The sequence below is a fragment of the Eumetopias jubatus genome, unplaced genomic scaffold, assembly GCF_037043125.1.
Source record: "Eumetopias jubatus isolate StellerSeaLion01/CBP00866 unplaced genomic scaffold, mEumJub1_p1.0 scaffold_6, whole genome shotgun sequence".
NCBI classification, from domain to species: Eukaryota; Metazoa; Chordata; class Mammalia; order Carnivora; family Otariidae; genus Eumetopias; species Eumetopias jubatus.
In genome coordinates, this window is record NW_028274812.1 from 118385983 (window position 1) to 118404403 (window position 18421).

At 53.9% G+C, this 18421-nt stretch overlaps 1 protein-coding gene across 1 annotated transcript; it reads left to right on the forward strand.

Moving 5' to 3' along the window:
- Positions 1-540: 540 nt before the first annotated feature.
- IP6K3 (inositol hexakisphosphate kinase 3) lies at positions 541-12317 on the forward strand. The gene is made up of 5 exons (XM_028120575.1): positions 541-739; positions 7090-7294; positions 8469-8644; positions 9746-9921; positions 11847-12317. The coding sequence occupies exons 1-5, from the start codon at positions 541-543 to the stop codon at positions 12315-12317; spliced, it is 1227 nt and encodes a 408-aa protein (XP_027976376.1).
- Positions 12318-18421: the final 6104 nt, after the last annotated feature.

Sequence of the window (18421 nt, forward strand, 5' to 3'; positions counted from 1 at the left end):
CCGAGCACCCCGACAGCAGGGACTCTGCTCTCCTCTTGGGCCTGCGACCAATGTTCCCAAAGGCAGGCAGGAAACAGGATATGAGGAGTTAAGACACAGTCTCTGCACTTTGGAAGCCTATGGTTGTATTATTTGATTTTTTAAAAAATGTCTTCATATTTAAATTCAAAAGGCACAGGACAGTATTTAGAGAAGTCTACCTCTCATCCTGGCTCCCCGGAGCAACCACCATTACCAGTTTCTTAATCTGACAGATTATTCTAGAAGTGACTGATGCCTGTTTACAGTCTTGTTCAACTACCCGTGGGTCGTGGCTAGGAACTGCGGGTCCTTCTGCTCCTCCCAGCACCCCATCTCCCTCACACCATTTCCACCTTCCTCCTGTGCTTTCCAGGGGCCCCCTCCCAGGCTGACAGACAGAGGGACAGCTGTGCTATGACGGTGATACCGGCCAAGAAAGCAAGAGCTGAGGACTACTGACAGCCCCGCCTCCTGTCTGGGAGCTGCCTCTTCTACCCCAGGCCTTCCTCCTGTGGACACATGGTCGTGCAGGACAGCACGGATGCTGGGGATGCCAGAGTGGGTGTGCGGCTAGAGCCCTTCCTGCACCAGGTCGGGGGGCACCTGAGCGTGATGAAGTACGACGAGCACACCGTGTGCAAGCCCCTCATCTTCCAGGAGCAGAGGTTCTACGAATCCCTGCCTCTGGCCATGAAGCGGTTCACTCCGCAGTATAAGGGTGAGTGTCCAGGCGGCAAGCCGCGGCTCTGTGCCCACCATACCGGGCCGGGCTCGTATGCGCGCCGCCCCCCCACCCCACCCCACCGTCACCTCCCCGGGCACTGTGCTGCAGGTGAGGGTTGACATGGAGACATGCCCCTCTCCCACAGCCCCGTTGGCTTTCGCTGTCCTAGTTTCTTTGAACTCTTCGAGCCTCCAGGCCTGGAGTCTGATGACATTTGGCATCCCTACAAATTAGCTCGAGCCACTAGGCTTCGAGGAACTGAGAATGGAATCAAATGATACCCCGGCCCCACGCTGCTCTGCTAGGGTATCTGCTCTGTACTTCAGGAGTGCCATGGCTGGGTCCTGTGACCAGGGCTGAGACAGACAGGGCAGGCCAAGGCCTCCTTTCCCTCCCTCTGGAGACCCAGGCGAGTGGGAGGGGCCTCAGGCCTGGGTCAGGGTGGGAAGGAGCTGGACCCGACATGGTTAGGAAACCAGAATTCCTCATCCTCTTCTAGTGGCCAAGCCAGGGCCACGGGCTGCCTTCCAGGTAGAGCTGGGGGAGTGGGGCACAGAGCGTGTGTGTTCTGATCTGAGTCCAGGGTGGGTTCTGGGGAGTGAAGGTTGGGTGGGCAGGGCCACCATTTGGGGGCTTGCAGGCAGGGGCACTCTGGGCAGCGGGCCAGCATCCAGGGGGCAGGCTTTTTGTCCACACCTGGCCTTCAGTAAATGTGGCTCACAGGGCTCAGGGCATGACTGCCAGCCGCCAGCCCCTCAATGGGATGAATGCCCAGAGAAAAGACCTCTTTTAAAGGTCTTTGAATGTTGTGACTACAAGCTTCTGCCCTCGAATAAGCATCTGTAGTAAAAGTGACGATAGCATCCAAATCAGTCAGCCAAAAACTCACTTGCATTTCAATGATCAAATAACTGGGAAGGATGGGGCCTAGCTCTATGGGTGTTCCTCAGAGTGGGCTCTGGGATTGACCAAGGCTGGGGTAGGGGTTCACATGCAGATTCCCAGGCTCCCTTCCACACTTGTGAACCAGAACCCCTGGGGTCAGGGCCCAGGAATCTGTATTCAGCATGTCCCAGATTGAGACTCACTGATAGGGGGGCCAAGGCCTTGAGCCCCAAGCACCGCTTCAGTCCCGCCTTGCCAAGACCTTCCGAGAGTCTGAGACGAGACCCATGAGCATCACACACTGCGAGAGAGGGGCGGGTGGCTATTATGCAGCCTGTGCAGGCCTCCCCTGGGGCCTCTGGGGCCGCAGGCCAGGGTTGCCCATCAGTTGTGGGTCACTGCCCAGCTCGTCCGAGCGCCCACTGGAATCAATGTCTGTCCTTTCGCAACTGAACTCAACCTAGCAAAGGGGTGGCAGGGTCTTGCGTGGGGTGGCCTCCCGCCCGCAGCATCTCACGCTTGTTGGACACAGCTCTGGAGCTGAGACAGACTGCCAAGGCAGCCACAGGCAGAGCAGGAAAGTGAAAGAGGCTGTGTGGTCTCCAGGACCCCATTCCAGTGCCTTCCCTGTGTCCTGTCTACACATGCCCATTCCTCTGGGCGGGTGAGAACGACACCCTTCTCGGGCACCCTCAGGCACTGGTCTACTGTCCAGACCCCTACTCTACTCTGCCTTGCAGGCCCGGTCGGGTCCATCCCTGGTACCGCCTGCCTCAGGGCTCTGCTAAAATTTGATAGATTAACTTAAGCCAAGGCACCAAAGCTACATGTACCAATGGCCACAGAGCATGCTCCAGTCTCTGCCTTGGGGCTTCACCCAGGAGACGGTGTTTCCACACAAGTCGGGAGGGGGCTAGGTCAGAGAACCACAGGACACCCCACAGGGGAGACCACACAGCCCTGCTGAGGGTGAGGGTGAGGTAGAGCCCACAGACTCAGGTGACACGCAAACACGAGGATTCCGTGGTGCAGAAATGCGGATTCACTCAACAGCCAGAAGGCGGTCTGCGGAGTGCCAAGGGCCAGGCACCACTTGAGGAAATGCACATCTAGGGAGACAGTAGAGAAAGGCCCAGAACCAGGACCGTCACACTCTCAGATCCCTGGAGCAGGGAGCTGAGGTCAGGTTTCAGACGAGAAACGGTCCCTCCAAGGGCTGCACAGGCTTCTTGCTTCACCGGATAAGAAAAGTGGTCTCAGCTAACCCTCAGCATTCACTCAGTGCCAAACACAACTGTAAATAGTTTCCCTGTATCAACTCAATCCTCGTTAACAACTTTCCGAGGCAGGCACTACTATTATCCCCATTTCACAGGTGAGGAGACCGAGGCCCAGAGTGGTGACATGACTTGCCTGAGGCCACACAGCCAGTGAGAGGCAGAGCCAGGATTAAAGGTCTGAGGTCTGGCTCCCAAGTGTGGGCTCTTGGCCACCCAGGCCCGCTCCACCAGCCACTGCTACCCACAAGATGGGTTCTTCGGATGCCGGTGCTCAGGGCGTCTGTAGCCCAATGAAGGAGGGGATATAACTTGCCCAGAGTCACTCAACAAGTGACCTCAGGTCAGGCTGCCACAGCAGGGTCTCCATTTTTCTCCCCCTGGGAAGGGCCCCAGAGAGAGGGGCTATTTCCATAGTGGCCACTGTGTGCCATGGAGCACACCCTCTCCCTTCTCACCGCCCTGCACTGTGATGGCATCAGGGAGCACCGGACAGGGAACGTCACTCCTAAGGGTAGCCTCCCCATGCCGGGAGCTCGCCCGGACCTTTTGCTGGGCTCCTCGGGCATGGAAACATCTTGGGGCTGCGTCCCTCTGCCTCCCAGTATACCTGTCAGCCTTGGGTGAGCAAGGACATACTCCTAAGTCTGGCTGGTTAACAGATGAGCCAGATTCATATTATAGACGCCAGTGAATAAATGCTCTCATGAGCTTAAAAATAAATACATGACAGAATATTCCCGGAGGCTGGGGAAACTGCTTGGCCAAACCGAAATTGCTGAGATGCTTTGGGCATGGCAGTTGTGGCTGTAAGCACTCTTGTCTGCCCAGCTGGCCTGACTGCAGGTTGAGGTGCCTGGGGAGGGCTGGGGAGCAGGCAGATGAAGCTCTGGCTGTCCCCTGCGCCTCCCCCCACCGCCCCGCTCCCGGCCAGGCAGAGTCGGCAGAGTGCTGGGAGCCCACGTCCCTTCAGGCCTAGCCCCATGGACACACAAAGCAAATTGGTCCCAGGCTGGGACCAACACAATTCTTGACTAAAAACCAATCCAAGCCCCAAGGGGGTCTTGATTCCACTGACAGGCTGCTGCAGTAAAGAGCTGGCAACTGGAAACCGTTTGCAGGGCGGCTATCTGCTATGGATCCCGGGCTTCAGAGCAAGGTCTGGGCTGCGCTGGAGAAGGATGTGGGAGAGAAGACAGATAGGTGGAGACACAGAGCCAGAGGCGTGCAGGAAGACGGAGCGAGAGGGCAGGGACAGGAAGTCTGGCTGGGTAGCTCTGACAATATGAGAAATAGAAATGATTTTTGGATCTTATTGGTTTTGGGTTATTTTGCACCCCTGCTCGCCTCCATTTATTTAGACACTCAAATCTGATGAGATCAGACAAGAGTTGGAGCCCAGAGAAGCGGGGGAAGGTCACATTTCTTGTCCTTCCAGGGAGGCCTCGTGGGGCGGGGGCTCCCTGAGACAGTGGTTTCTGGCGAGCATGTCACCACAGTCCCACAGCGGGAAAGGCCAGATGGTGAGCTGAACTTTACAAAAGACCCGAAAGGGCCTCGCCCTTGGCTGGCACACCGTCCTGGGCTCCCCAGCAGCCAGGAGGCTCCAAGCTCCCCAAGGACAAGCATGGAGGCCAGCGCGCTCTCCTTTCCCCACGGTGGGGGGCTGGGCTCTGGGGCCTGGTGCTGGCTTCCAGGTGGGCCCTCCTCCCCAGAACAAGCACAGCAGCCCTCCTGCCTGAGGAAATAGGAACGGAAAGGTAGACACCACGTCCTTGGGCTTCTTGGCACTCTCGACTCTTTGTACTGATGACCCTCCCAAAACAGGTTTCTCTGTTCGCTCCCACGGAACACAATGGCCAAAGCAAATGTGATAAGGACAGACAGGAGCGTGCCTCATCCCCACACAAGCAAACACTGCATGACCACACCAGAGTCTCCCGATGAAGCCCTCGGCTCCCTGTTACAGCTTGTTCCTTCTTCCATAGCCACGTCTGCTGTGGCCTTTCCCAGAGCTCCCCCACTTACTGTGTGACCTTGGGCACGTCATTCCATCTCCTGAGTCTTGGTGACTACAGGCAAGGGCCTTGCAGGCCTGCCATCACTCCATGGTAACAGACGAAAGGCCTGGAAGCTGGTACACGGCAGTGATTATGACCAACGCAGTTCTTTTCCTGACCTGCCATCAGCCCGCCGTTCTCATGGGCAGAGCCCCTCTGGTGGGCATGCGGGTTCAGGTAAACGACAAAATGCCAGGTTCGGGTACGGTATTAGCAGCAGTATCATTATTCATTCCCGGGATTCAGGGGCCTGAGATGAACTGAGGCAACACAGAATTTTTTTAAGGAGCTGGAAAAAACTGAATGTCACTCTCAGGCTGCGAAATTAGGGCACCAGGAATCTGAGATGACAGGACTAGCCCAGAGAGACCGCTGAGCTAGGCACAGATGGCCCTGAAGAGCGACTTGCTGAATTATAGAGCAGCCCTGAAAATGAGCGTCTGCACTGACCAGCCTGAGCAGGGACACAAGCAGGGAAATCAGCTGCCCTGAGTGCTGGTTCAGCAGAAATTACCACTTGCACTGAGAAAGTGACCAAGCGGCCGGGGGAGGAAATAAATATCTGAGGGGACCTGATCACATGCAGCCCACCTTCTCTCGGTCAGAGTCCCAGAAGGAAATGAGCGGTGTACTGAACGGGGTTTAAGTGAAGAGAGTTTTCAAAGGGACGGCTAGTACATAGAAGTGCTCGCAGGATTAAGGGAACTGGGGGTGATGAGGCACGCAGTGACCAGCACCCCTGAAAGGCTGGGTGACCACCCCTAGGCCTGAAGGGAATGGGGTCACAGACCCAGGGAGAGGGAGGCCACGTAGGGACAGGACCACGGCTGCAGCAGGGAGGGGGACCAGTGGGGTAAATACCTCGATCTTTCTCCTGCCTCACCCCATCTCCTGCCAACATCCTCTGTTGGCCCAACCCCCGGGAAACCAGGGCCGAGGAAGCCATTGGTGCACTCCACAGGGTCAACCTGGCAGGCACAAAGCAGGGTGGAGACAGGTGGAGGGTGGCTTGGTGGGAGAAGGAGCCACTAGAACAGTCATGGCGTCAGCTGCAGGAGGAACAGGGAACCAGGGACTCTAGAGAGCCAGTCCTCGCAAAGCCATCTGTGGGGCTGTCTCCTGCGCCACCAGCAAGAGTACAGCTCCATCTCCACCAGAACTCTATCGAGGCTGGGCACCCACGTAGCTCCGACGCTGAGCCCCATGGGGGGAGACCCACACTGTGCCGCCAGAGTGAGAAATCCAAAAGGGGTGACCACAGAGCCGGTGACACGCGTGCCAGACCTAATTGCCAGACCTGGCCCATGTCCCGGAGGAGAAGCCAATTAGCCCGTTTGTTCACTGGGCTTCCTCACACTCTCCACTCTCACAAGCCGCAAGTGGAGCAGGCTGCCATGCCTTGATCACAAACACTGATGGTCAGGAGTGACTGTAGCTGGAGAAATCCCACAAGTCTCCTGTTTTCTACCACAGAACCATGTTCCGTCAGTAATATTCATGTGCTGTGTGTCTAACTGAAGGAGATGGCAGGCATCCGTGTTAAAGCCAGAGATCGGGGTGCGGGAGAGGTCTAAATGAAGGAAACACAGAGGCCGAGCCCCGGAAGCCTCTCTGAGGCGGGCTTCCTGGAAGAAGCCGGTCAGACAGAGAGAAAGGGAAGGGAGAGGAAGGATGATGGAGGCAGAGGGAGGAATGGGATGGGCCCCCGCTTCCCTCAAGCCACCCTGAGGCAGGGGGCCTTCTTTGTGGAGGACCAGCTCCGATGACCCCAGGTTGGGCCCCACTGGAACAGCTCTGCTGTGACTGGGAAGGTGCCACTGTGCACCAGGGAACCAGAAGGTGAGAACAAAATGTACAGGGCTGGCTTTGTTCAAAGCATGAAAGGGCAGAGAGATGCAATGAAGCAGACCAGCCCAAGGCTATTGTCTGCAGGCTCCGTGGCCCTGGGCTCATTCTGGAACAGTCCCCATTGTTTCTCCTTGAGAGAGGAGTTAGGGAAGGGGGAGTGGGCAGGTTGATCAGTGCCATTAAACTACCATTCGAAAGGATGTCACCCCTTACAACGTGTCCACCAGGTAAATTCCGTCTGGTTTCCCCCCTCCCCCCCCCGTGTGCTCTGCAGGCACCATCACGGTGCACCTCCAAAGAGACAGCCGAGGCCATCTCAGCCTGGTGGCCACCCCGCTGAAGGAGAACCGGGGGCCCTTCAAGGTCTCCACGGAGTCGGCGGCAGTGGCCCTATGGCAGACTCTCCAGCAGACCACCGGCGGCACTGGTGGCGCCCACCCCCTCGCCCAGTGGCAGCTGGCTCACTCGCTCGAGGAGAGGTGAGGGCCACATGGCAGGATGACAGAAACCTAACAGGGACTAGCTCCACTCCCACCTGCGCCAAGGTCCACAGCTCCCCAAAAGGGCCAAGGAAGTGACAAATTCACAGGAAGGCTCCTTCTAGAAACACCAATGCAACCAAAGAAAGGAATGAATTTTCCTTCATGGAGTTTTTTAGAGGGAGGACTCCGATGTATTTATGTCAGAAGCTGCCACAAACGCAGAGTCCTATACAGAGCAGGCATTCGGTGCATATTTGTTTAATTACATACCGGTTTCACTGAGACCGTGCAATGTCTCCAGGTGGGGGTGGGGGGAATGCAGAAACCCAGAAGAGGTGACACAAAGGAAAAGTGGCTAATGGCAGTCCGAAATCACCTTTCCTCAGCGGCCAGAAAGGGACGAAGAGAGAGGTCAATGCAGCCCCCCGTGGGACTTCGGAGACCAGGCAGTTCGGGGCACCCAAGGTCCCAGAGAGGTCTCCAGAACCTCTGATAATGTTAGCTGACCTTTCTCGGATGAAAAGGACCCTCCAGGGACTTATAAAACATTTATGGGAAACAAAAGGGAGTTAATACAATGAAAGTACCTCCCTTCCCCAAGGAGCACAGCAGATCTAATTAAGCCTCTTGGCTCAGCGTCAGGAAGCAGTACGCATTATCTCCATTTCACAGATGGGGAGGCCAAGATGCAGGGGACAGGAGAGAGGGCGGACCGAAGACCCAGGATTCCCAGCCCTGAGGGCCTTTTGACGTCTCAAGGCCATAACGACCCGGCACGCTCGCGGCCTAAACTCCCAGCCTTCTGATTCCAGGCAGGGTCGCTTGTCCCCACACCGCATCGCCTCGATAGTGCAAGCGGAACCCAGATCGCTTACAAGTGAATTTAACCACCCCCACCCCCACCCCCGCCCTCTAAGGAGGCGACATGCTCTAATGAGTTCTTCTGGGGTTCGGAGAGCCGCCCTGCCAGGGCTGCAGTGTGGCCTGATCTGGTGCCCAGGGCCTGAATGGGGCAGGAGGGGCACTCCGAGGCCCTGCAGGCAGTGTGGAGAGCAGCCAGGGACAGTCCGTGTCAGAGCCCAGCCCAGGAGAGCCCCGCCCAAGGGACGGGCACCTTCCTCGGCCCTCCGGCCAGGCTGCCCTGACTGTGGTGCGCCTTCCTCTCCCACAGCCCCACCACGTCGCTCCTGAGGTCTGACTTCCACCTCAACGCCCCGGTCTCCTCACTGGTGGAAGACGCTAAAGGGAACCAGGCCGAGAGGAGGAGCTTCAACCCGTGGGGCCTGCAGTGCCACCAGGCCCACCTGACCCGCCTGTGCACCGAGTACCCGGAGAACCAGCGGCACCGTATCCCCGTCAGAGGGCGGGGGACCAGAGGGGGGTGACAGAGACAGACGGGGGCACAGGGGCGGGAGGGAAAGACACAGACACGGGGCCAGGGGAGGGGTGGGCGGGGAGAGACTGATAGGAGGGAGACGTTGAGGCACAGGCCCTCAAACCTAGGACCTAGAAGAAATCTGATCTCTCCAAAAGAAAAAGCAAAGAATATGGGGGAAGTCAGACTGGGAACTAAGTTGAACACAGTGCCCGTGGCCAGGCCACTGGCTGTGTCGCTGCCACCTGGGCAGAGAGGCTGGGCTGGGGGTCTCTGTGGGCAGAGAGGAATGACGACAGCCATGCTGGGTGGGGGTGGCAGGGGGCTCAGAGGGCTGGGTGGGTTCCCCACACCCCAGCCTCCCTTCTAGCCCTCCAAATTCTCCCCACAGATGTCTTCCTATGGAGCTGATGGGGTGAGGGGGTGTGGTGCTCCCCTCAGGGAAGTGCCCAAGCGGGAGACTTTTAGGGGAGGTGCTCCCCGCCCATCCTCAGGCTGCCATGTTCTCAGTGAGTACATTTAGGCTTGAAATACCCCTTTGTCAGTGCTGGGCTCCTTCCCGCAAACGGGTGACTGGTTTCACAGTATTTACTAAGACACATCTGCAACCCTAATCCCTAAGAAGCTTTTGCAGCATAATTACTCCACTAAAATTAATATTCCTGCAACTCATCTCCAAAGCTAACATCAACCCACTTCTCCCAAAAGGTATTGGCCCATTCAGTGACTCGAGGTTTTAGCCTTATGATTTTCTGCCATAAAATGTAAATTGGGCACAGCCTGCCAGGGATTTCACGCCTGCATTTAAATTCCAACCTCAGAGCAAAAAGGAAAAGGAAAAGAAGCTCACATAGTCATAAAGTCCCCCTAAATAAATGGACTTATTAAAGCAGCCTGCAAAGCTAATACTTTGAATTCTCAAGAGGGGCAATGGGCTTGTCTGTGAGGAGCTGGGAGAGAAGGAACGACGCTCAGAGGAGGGGGTCCCAGGCAGCCGCCAAGGCGCGCTAACTGCCTCCATAGGGGCCTCAGTCTTCGTGTCCACAGAGCCTTCCTGAACTCAGCGTGACCAGGGTTTCTGTTGCTGGAAAATGTCGTGTCACGGTACAAGCACCCCTGTATCCTGGACCTGAAGATGGGGACCCGGCAGCACGGAGATGACGCGTCCGAAGAGAAGAAGGCCCGCCACATGAGGAAGTGTGCGCAGAGCACCTCGGCCTGCCTGGGCGTGCGCATCTGTGGCATGCAGGTAGGTGGCAGAGGGCCCGCCGCAGGGCTGGGCATCCTGGCATGTCCACTGCAGGGCAGGGGTGTCTCCCAAGCAGACACCACTGCCCACAGAGCCAGCCACACAGGAGGCCGGCGGGCACAGCCCTCCCACACGGGAAAGGCAGATCCCACTCTAGGACACACTGGGATTTCTGTAAGAGCCCCTTTCACGACCATGGTGCCAAAAAGCTGCCATTTTTTTTTTTTTTTAACTCGGGTCTCAGGGTCTCCGGCAGCTGAAACTTCCCAGTGGCCACGTGGGGCCTGTCCATGTTGAGAGCAGACCTCTGGTGACAGTGTGTGAGCAGGGGCTGGGGAGAGAACTGAAAAAGAGCTTCTCTGTGCACTCCATGGCTTCTTCAGTCTCTTGAAGGATGCAGCTGAATCCTCTCCTTCTCAGGTGCCATAAGGCACTCTGCTCTTTGAATTCTTATTAGCCATTCCTTCTTCCTACGCCACGTCTTCTGCTTCTTCTTGCTATCTGTTCTGGTTAATGAAGTGGGAAGGTCGTAGCCTGCTCAGCTGAGGCAAAGGAATGGTTAATTTTTTTATTGCCCAGACTCTACCCCATTTTTGCAGCTCTGATGTGGCTCGTGGCAGGGGCTGCAGAATGGGAAGAGATAAAGTTTCCCCACTCGTTCGCTCTTAGCATCTATCTCCTCAAAGCAAAACCAGACACTGGTTTGACGGTACACATTAAAGCTTTCCTTAATTGAAACTGCCACCCCTTGAAGCTGGGAGTGGAGTCTATAAATTTGTTGCACAGATGTCCCCTGGAAGGCTGGGAATGCAGTCCTCAAGAGAATGGAGTGTGATGGTTTGGGGTGTAAATGGAATCTCTCTCCGGACCTCCAATCTTCTGAAAATGATCTGATTTATTTAGACAGTGACGCCTGTCATGTATTTATGACGGCTAATTTAACAGCCCATCTCCAGCCCTCCAAAGCAAGTCTATGATAGCTTTCTGATTTTTTTTTCCCCACACTGGTTTTCTACAAACATGCCACATAATCGGAAGGCAGGAAAGACCTGAGAAACTGTCTTGGCCAGGTATGGGCTGCCCTTCCCAGGTATGCCAGACAGAAGTGAGCCAAGTCATGGCCATGCCAGCCACTGGCCTCAGTACAGCCTCTGCCTCTGCCTGTGCCATCTGAATGAAACGGGAGCGGCTGCCACTGTCCCCCCAGCAGCATTTCCTCCATCTGCTCCCTTCTGGTGGCCAAGACATGACAGGGGAGGGGGAGAGGAGCTGGTGCCAAGGAGAAGCCACCAGCCCCACAGAGCTGCTGCGAACCTCCCCGTTCCATCCAGGCTCCCCTCAGCTGCACTGGCTGCCTGAAAACCCCGTCCCTACCTCATCCAGCCTTTTTATCTTTTTATCTTCAGCCAAACCTGCTTTACCCCAAGAGCCATTTCCTTAGAATCTGCAGAGAAAGGACTTTATAAACTTCACTGGGGAAAATTGAATCTAGTTGGCTTTCCAAGGCCATTGGCTGTGATCTCAGATTCCTACTAAAGCGTTCTAGCTTGTGTTTGCTAATATTTGAATTGAAGAAGGCCAGGAGCCAGAGTTTAAAATCATGATTTGGAGGATGACACTGGGAATTCATAAGAAAGGCGATCCAAAGCTTTTCCTTATGGGCGGAGGGTCACCTTTGTGGGGTGAGGGATATGTAGAGCTTGGATTCCTATTAAGGGCTTGCACAGAAAGCATTTTAAAATGTGAAAGTTCCCCAGGTGCTTGATGAAAGATCATCCTTCCATTCATTTCAGCCATTCTTGCCCTGCATCTCCTGGAAATCTGTTTATATATCATGTTAGCTTATAACACTGCAACCATAGCAGTTGCCAAGTTTCTTCTTGAGTTGGCAATTCTTCACGTCTTCTTTCTCTTTTTATTACCAGGTTTATCAAGTTGATAAGAAGCACTTTCTCTGCAAAGACAAGTACTATGGAAGAAAACTCTCCATCGAGGGCTTCCGACAAGCCCTCCATCAGTTCCTGCATGACGGAACCCGCTTCCGGACAGAGCTCCTGGAGCCCATACAGCGCCAGCTCCAGGCCCTCCTCTCAGTCATTAGGAGCCAGAGTTCGTACCGGTTCTACTCCAGCTCTCTCCTCATCATCTATGATGGGCAGGAGCTGCCAGAAAGGACCCCGGGGGGCCTGCATCCTCAGGAGGAGGCTCCACAGACGGCCCACAGCAGCTCTTCCGGAAGTCTCACCAAAGTTGACATCCGGATGATCGACTTTGCTCATACAACATACAAAGGCTCCTGGAATGAGCACACCACTTATGATGGACCAGATCCAGGCTATATTTTTGGCCTAGAAAACCTCATCCAGATCCTGCAGGATATTCAAGAGGGAGAATGAGGCTTGTTGGGCCTATCCAGATTTTTCTGGACTATAATTCTCAAAAGGGACCTACTGGTAGCCAGGGTACTCCAGACACTGTTAGATGTCTTTGTCATAATTATATCCACATTCAAAAGCCACACATGGCAGGGTATATTAATGGCGGTTACGGAAACCAGCTCTGGAGGTAATTCCCGTACTCTGGCATCTTCTGCTAATGCCGGTCTTTGGAGGCTGGACAGTCGGTGTGAAACGGCACCATCGTGGAGTACACTGGAGGGCTGCGGCACGAGGGAGAAGCCAGCATTACAGTGAGATTCTGGAGAATTTGCATTTAAAAATGCTTTTTTGTTGTCACGCTGAAGTCTTGGCAAGCTGTGAGGCAAAAAACTCTACTTGAAGACGACTAGAAGAGTGAGTTCACAAGTGTATGGTTTTTCTGCTCGCATGGGCTGCCCACCCCAAGAGCAGACAGAGCTCATGAATGACTTTCTCTTATCTTCCTAAGAGGCATTTAGGTGGGGCAAGAAGTGGGACAGATCTGCCCATCTCACCAGCTTCCTACCCAGGGTCTGAATGGGCAAGGGCAGTCCAGACACAGCCCTGGCAAATCGAGCCCGTGGAGGCGAGGGTCTCTTTCTAGACGTCCAAGTACCTATTGGAAGTGATGCCTCTGCCCGGATCTGGCCACAAAGCAGCTCTAACCATGAACTGCAGCTTCCGGTGGGGGTGGACTGCGCAAAAGGATGAGCCACTGTTGTTAAATTACACTATCCACTTTCTATTTATTTATTTTGGGGGTGGGGTGGGGGAGTCGGGAGAGAGAGAAGCCTGAAGGGCCGAGGAAACCAGGTGCAATGTTTACAAGACTGGTGGACAAGTGTAAATATGGAACAAAGAGCAAACAGTTCTAATTAATTCCTTCTTCTGCAGTGTGGAAACCTATTACAATGCCCTTGAGTCGAGCATGAAGATACGTTACCCAATTAGGGAAATGAATTTGTTAATAAAATTGCTGAGGTCACCAGTGATTACTTGGTGCGCCTTATTACCCTTTCTGTTTGTTTATTCTGATCATCACACTGTACGGCAATTCCAAATTATGGGTGACTAGAGTGTACAGCAGGAACAGTTCACCGATTTCCTGCAATCCTTTGGGGATCCCGGGAGAGAAATGGTGGCTAATCAAATATTTGCATGTATCTACAAGGCAGGTACCAGACCTCATAAGTGGTGCTTTTATCTGAACTTTCTATAATGCAAAGTAAAATAATTTTATTCTCATGGCTAATTACCATCAACCTTCCAAAAATCCACACTTACAGAAGGAAAGAGGCCTGGACTAAAAAAAAAAAGAAAAAAAATTTTTTTGTTTAATTTTAGGATACATTATATGGATTTCAAAGCAAGTTAACTTCCCTAATTATGTTTGGCTGAGGTAACGATGTGATTAATTTGCATGTTCTGCATCCATGGTGGGAGAATTGAGTCAAAGTATGTTGGGTGGCAAAAAGGAAGTAAGCTGAAAACTAAATATTTGCTAATGACAAAGTGGAGCCCTAACTACTGCTTTTTCTAGGCCACTTCCTTGCTTAAAAATCTGGTTCTACCAAGTCTGAGGCTCCCCGCCTCAGCTTCCAATTCCTGGCCCTGTTCTTAGCCCTAGGTGCTATGGGACCTGCCTGAGGATTTGGGGAGGAGGGTCAGCTAGAATATAAGTCTTTTAGGGCTGGCCACCCATGTCGCTAACTGTGCTACAATCACTCTCCTGGCCCCTGTCTATGTGACCCATCTTCCCTCAGCCCCTCCCTTATTCAACAATGCTCTTCACAGGCGGCCTTCTTCCTGCTCTGCCAAACCCTTGAGGCCCAGACCAACTCCCCACATGCCCCTGAAGATGTCACCAACAAAAGTGCGCTTTGTTGCAAGGGGCAAAGCTGGCTACTGGTTTCAGACTGTGCTTCCCAGACTCCTGGGCTCAGAGGGGTCACCGCCGTCTGGAAATTTGCACATGGCTTTGCTGACCCAGCTGAATGAGTCCACCCAAGCATTGCAAACCTAGGCAGAGGGAGAAGAACAGAGAGGTATGGGAAGAAAAGAAGATGGCAGCATGTATGTATTTGATCTCCAACGGGAGTTTACTTTAAAACGGCAAAAGAGGTGAGGGGGCCCTGAATATCCGGTACCCAGCAAGTGTACACTGAACTAAGCAGCTCTTCCCTGCCGATCTTTTTGCTAAGCACTGGGGAAGATCCAGCTCTTGGGAGCTTAGATTCTAGTTGAGGAGGCAAGAATCACACACAGGAACTGACAACGAACTGCACAAAGACAGTACCCAGGGACACAGAGGATTCATCTGTGTGGTGCAGAGGATCAATCCTCTAAGTTGAAGAGGTCGGTCCACAGCCAAAAGAGAAACACACATCATGTGACAGCCGACACACATCATAGAAACTGCTGGAGGAGGTGAGACCTCACTTAGGCCCCGAACAGTGACAAGAATGGGGAAGGGGCTGGCCGAGCGGAGGGAAGGAAAAGCCCAGCATGCTCATGAGTCTATGGACAGACCAACCCATCCAGAATGGGGATTTGGTGCTCGGGAGTGGTAAAGTGAAGAGGAGAGAAATGGAGTGAGCCCAGATGGTGGAGACACTTCAAAATCTGGCCAAGGAGCTTATTCATTTGTGATTACATTAATCTGTCCTTCTTTCCCTCCATTCACCCAACCAACGAATATTTTCCGAGTGCCTGGTACAGACGGCACAGTGCTAGGACCTACGCAAGAAACACGAAGTACGAGGATCATGCCATTGTCCTTAAGAACCTTATGACTTAATGAGAAGGTGAAAACCCTCAGGTGAAAATATAAGGGGTGCTTCAACAAGGCCTGGGGGCCATTTGTGCAGCCATCCAGAGTGCTGCCCAGGAGAGGAGAGGCAGCGAGGGCTCAACGCCACGTGGGGTGATCATGGAGGTGGTGTCTGAGCTGTGCCTTGAAAGGGAGGCAAGTCTGAGAGGTGATCAAGAAGGCAGGTACTACGGACAAGCACAGCAATAGGAATCAAGCATTTTGCTCAGGGAACAGCGGGGTGAGGGCTGGCCACAGGGGTTGATGTGAAGAGGCACCAGGAGAGACTAAGATGAAAATGGAGAAAACCCAGCACTTGAGGACTGTCAGCAGCCTCCGAACCTTCCACCTCTCCGACTTCCTCTTGTCTGGAAGCCTGGAAGGGCCTCCCCTCCCACAGGCTGGGGAGCTCTCTTCTGAACTGAGAAACGCACAGGTATTAGTCAGGGTGGGCTAAATGTTATAACAAACAATCGCCAAGCAACAGTAGCTTAACATTCCCATCAGGTTTGGTCAGCAGAGAGAGAGCCTCCACTCCGCACAGTCACCCAGGGACCACCCAACTTGTGACTCCACCACCTTCAAGCGACCACGAGGCCTAAAAGTTAGACAGCACGGAGGAGGCACACCCACATTCCAGAGACAAGAACCAGCCATGGGCCCTGCCCAGATGCCAGCAGACTGAGATGTCGTTTAACTGTGTGCCTGGAAAAGGAAATGGGTTTGATGAGACCCTAGCCAGTCTCTATTATAACCTCCAAAATCCTCATGTCAAATTGATACCTGATTTAAGGAGGGAGAGGAGACATAAAGAGCGAGTGGGGGCGTGGGGGGCAGCAGGGGCCTGCCGGTGCCAGAGCTGTGGGCTCTGATGCAATGCAGACCCTTCCCCCCGGCTGTGTCCTCAGAGAGGGAGTGTGAGCCCAGGGTGCTGGCAGACTGGCTTCCCGTCTCCCCGCCTCAGCTGCCCCATCTGCCCCCCAGGAACTCTCACTTGGTCCTCAAGACAGGTGCTGTAGAGGAGCAACCCACTCCCGAACTCCCCAGCAGGGAGACCAAGGACAGCCGGGGACAGTCACCCAGCCCTGCCTCCTCCCGCTGGTGTTCCTGGTGCAATTGAAGAGGAAACTGAAGAGCGGAATGTTATTACAGCTTTTCCATGACGCAGTGTCATCAGGAAGCCCTGGGCCTCTGGGCAGCACCCTGGCAGGTCCCATCACTCTTCCCAGCTGCACGGAGCCTTGTAGCCCGTTCTGGAAAGGGCAGGAAGCAGTCTCATAAAATAAATGGCAAGGCAGGACCACTCATCAGCAGCTCTTCAAAATGATCTAAACTTCTGACTTTTGATTTAAATCTGCATCCACTGTGGCCGAAAACATAAAACAGAAGACGAGGGAAAGAACTAAAATGAAGGCGTGGGTGCCAAGAACTAGAGGGGAAGGGAGGGAGGGAAAAGCAGCTCTGGGACAAAACCAAGTGGAGCACCGGCCAGGCGGGCTGACTTGCAGCCAGGTTGGGTCCTTTTCATTATGCACCGCTCAGAACTTTCTCCCTTCTGTTACTAGGCTGCCCTGAAATGGGACAGGAGCTTCGAGAGCTAATCCAAGTACCAAATCCGGAAATCTACCCGCTCCTGATTTTGCCCTTCACCTTTCTCCCTCAGACCTCTAGAGAGCAGTGTCTCACAGAGGCAGGTGTTTGATGGGGGGGCGGGGGGGGGGGGATGGGAATGGGTAGGTGAGGAAACCCGGGTCCAGACTCTGATGTGGTCTGTTCTCCTCAGATTCATTGAGTGAGAGATGACTCTCTGTCAGGGCCTGCTGTCAGATAGTGACTAGTGTTTTGCAGGGATCCAGAATGGCAGGGCCACTCCTGAAATGGGGGCCAGGGAAGGCCTCTCTGAGGTGACATCAACTAGAGTGAAGGGAGGGAGGCAGGGCCCAGGGCAGACGACAGATGTCTCCACAGAGTGGAGGGGCTTTGGGTACACTGGGCTGCACTTTAGGACCCCATTAGCCTATCCCAGCACACCTTAAACACCTATGAGTCTTGAAAAGCAGCTCACCTCCAGAGAAAGACAGCAACCTGCTACCAGCCTGCCCCTTCCAGTTCACCTTTACGCAGGGCACGAACTGACTGACTTCTCCCTTGCAAGTCCAGACCCGCTTTTTATGGTAACATATCTGGGTATGGCAGCCAATCATTTCCTCCGGTTGAATAAGTTGAAAGAAGAAAAATCAGGCAATCGTGCCCCAAAATACAGCTAAGTATTTAATTCGTTTTTAATGTTTACATTATTAACACCAGCATTACAAAACAATATTTTTACTTTCAAGCAATTTAAATGTACAATTAGGTATCTCAATTACTGGGATCGTTATAACTTGAAAAACTGAAGCAGCGCTCCCTCCCTCCTCTCCTCCCGCTCTGGTGCCGGTTTCTATAAAGAGCTACCAGGACTCCACGGAGCCCAAATACCCATTCCAAATGGTTCAGGAGGTACAGCCCTGGTGGGGGCTTGCAAGGAGCCAGAGGAGCCTGCATTCAGTGTGGAATGAGTGACAGTCAGCAGGTGGGTATTAAAATGGTCATCAACTCCCTGAGGACTGGCACTGCCAAGTCACATTCCAGGCGGTACCTATCAATGTGTCCAGAATGGCGCTGGATGACTGACAAGCCAACGGGCCCAGACTCTGGCTCTGACCACGCACAGGCATGAGAAGGTGTGGGGCACAGGTAACACAAGACTGGAGAGGATCCTAGACCCCCTTGGGAACTATAATGCATCCCAAAAGACCCACGCATGCAGCTCCTGATAACGCCGAAGGAGCATCCTGATGGGGAGTGGAGCGGGGACAGCGTGGGCTCTGGAGTCAGTCAGCTGGGGTTCAAGTCCAGGTTCCGCCACTTACCAGCTAGTGACCTTGGCAAGTTCTCATCCTCTCTGTACCTGAGTCTCCACCTCTGTAAAATGGGGATAATAGCAGTACTTATCTCTGAAAGCCATTAGGAGCACTGAATGAGTCACTATTGTATAAGGCATTTAGACCAGTGCCTGACACAGAGCAAACAGTCAGTTAGGTGTTACTTTATCATTAGAATTCCCATTTTAAGATGAAGAACTGAAGCTCAGAGAGATTAAATAACCCACCCAAGGTAGGCTGCTCTGAGGACTTCTGGTGGTCCCCCTGCCGGGAAGCCACTCTTGCCCCTTGTGTGACTCAGGTCGCTCTCCTACACAGGCTTCCTCGACACCACCCAGACCCACCCCTGC

Excerpts from the sequence above, each read along its gene's own strand:
- IP6K3 (XM_028120575.1), top strand. The coding sequence starts at position 541 with ATGGTCGTGCAGGACAGCACGGATGCTGGGGATGCCAGAGTGGGTGTG. Across the intron at positions 7,295-8,468 it reads GCTCACTCGCTCGAGGAGAG|CCCCACCACGTCGCTCCTGA; the intron begins GTGAGGGCCACA and ends CCTCTCCCACAG. Across the intron at positions 9,922-11,846 it reads TGCGCATCTGTGGCATGCAG|GTTTATCAAGTTGATAAGAA; the intron begins GTAGGTGGCAGA and ends TTTTATTACCAG.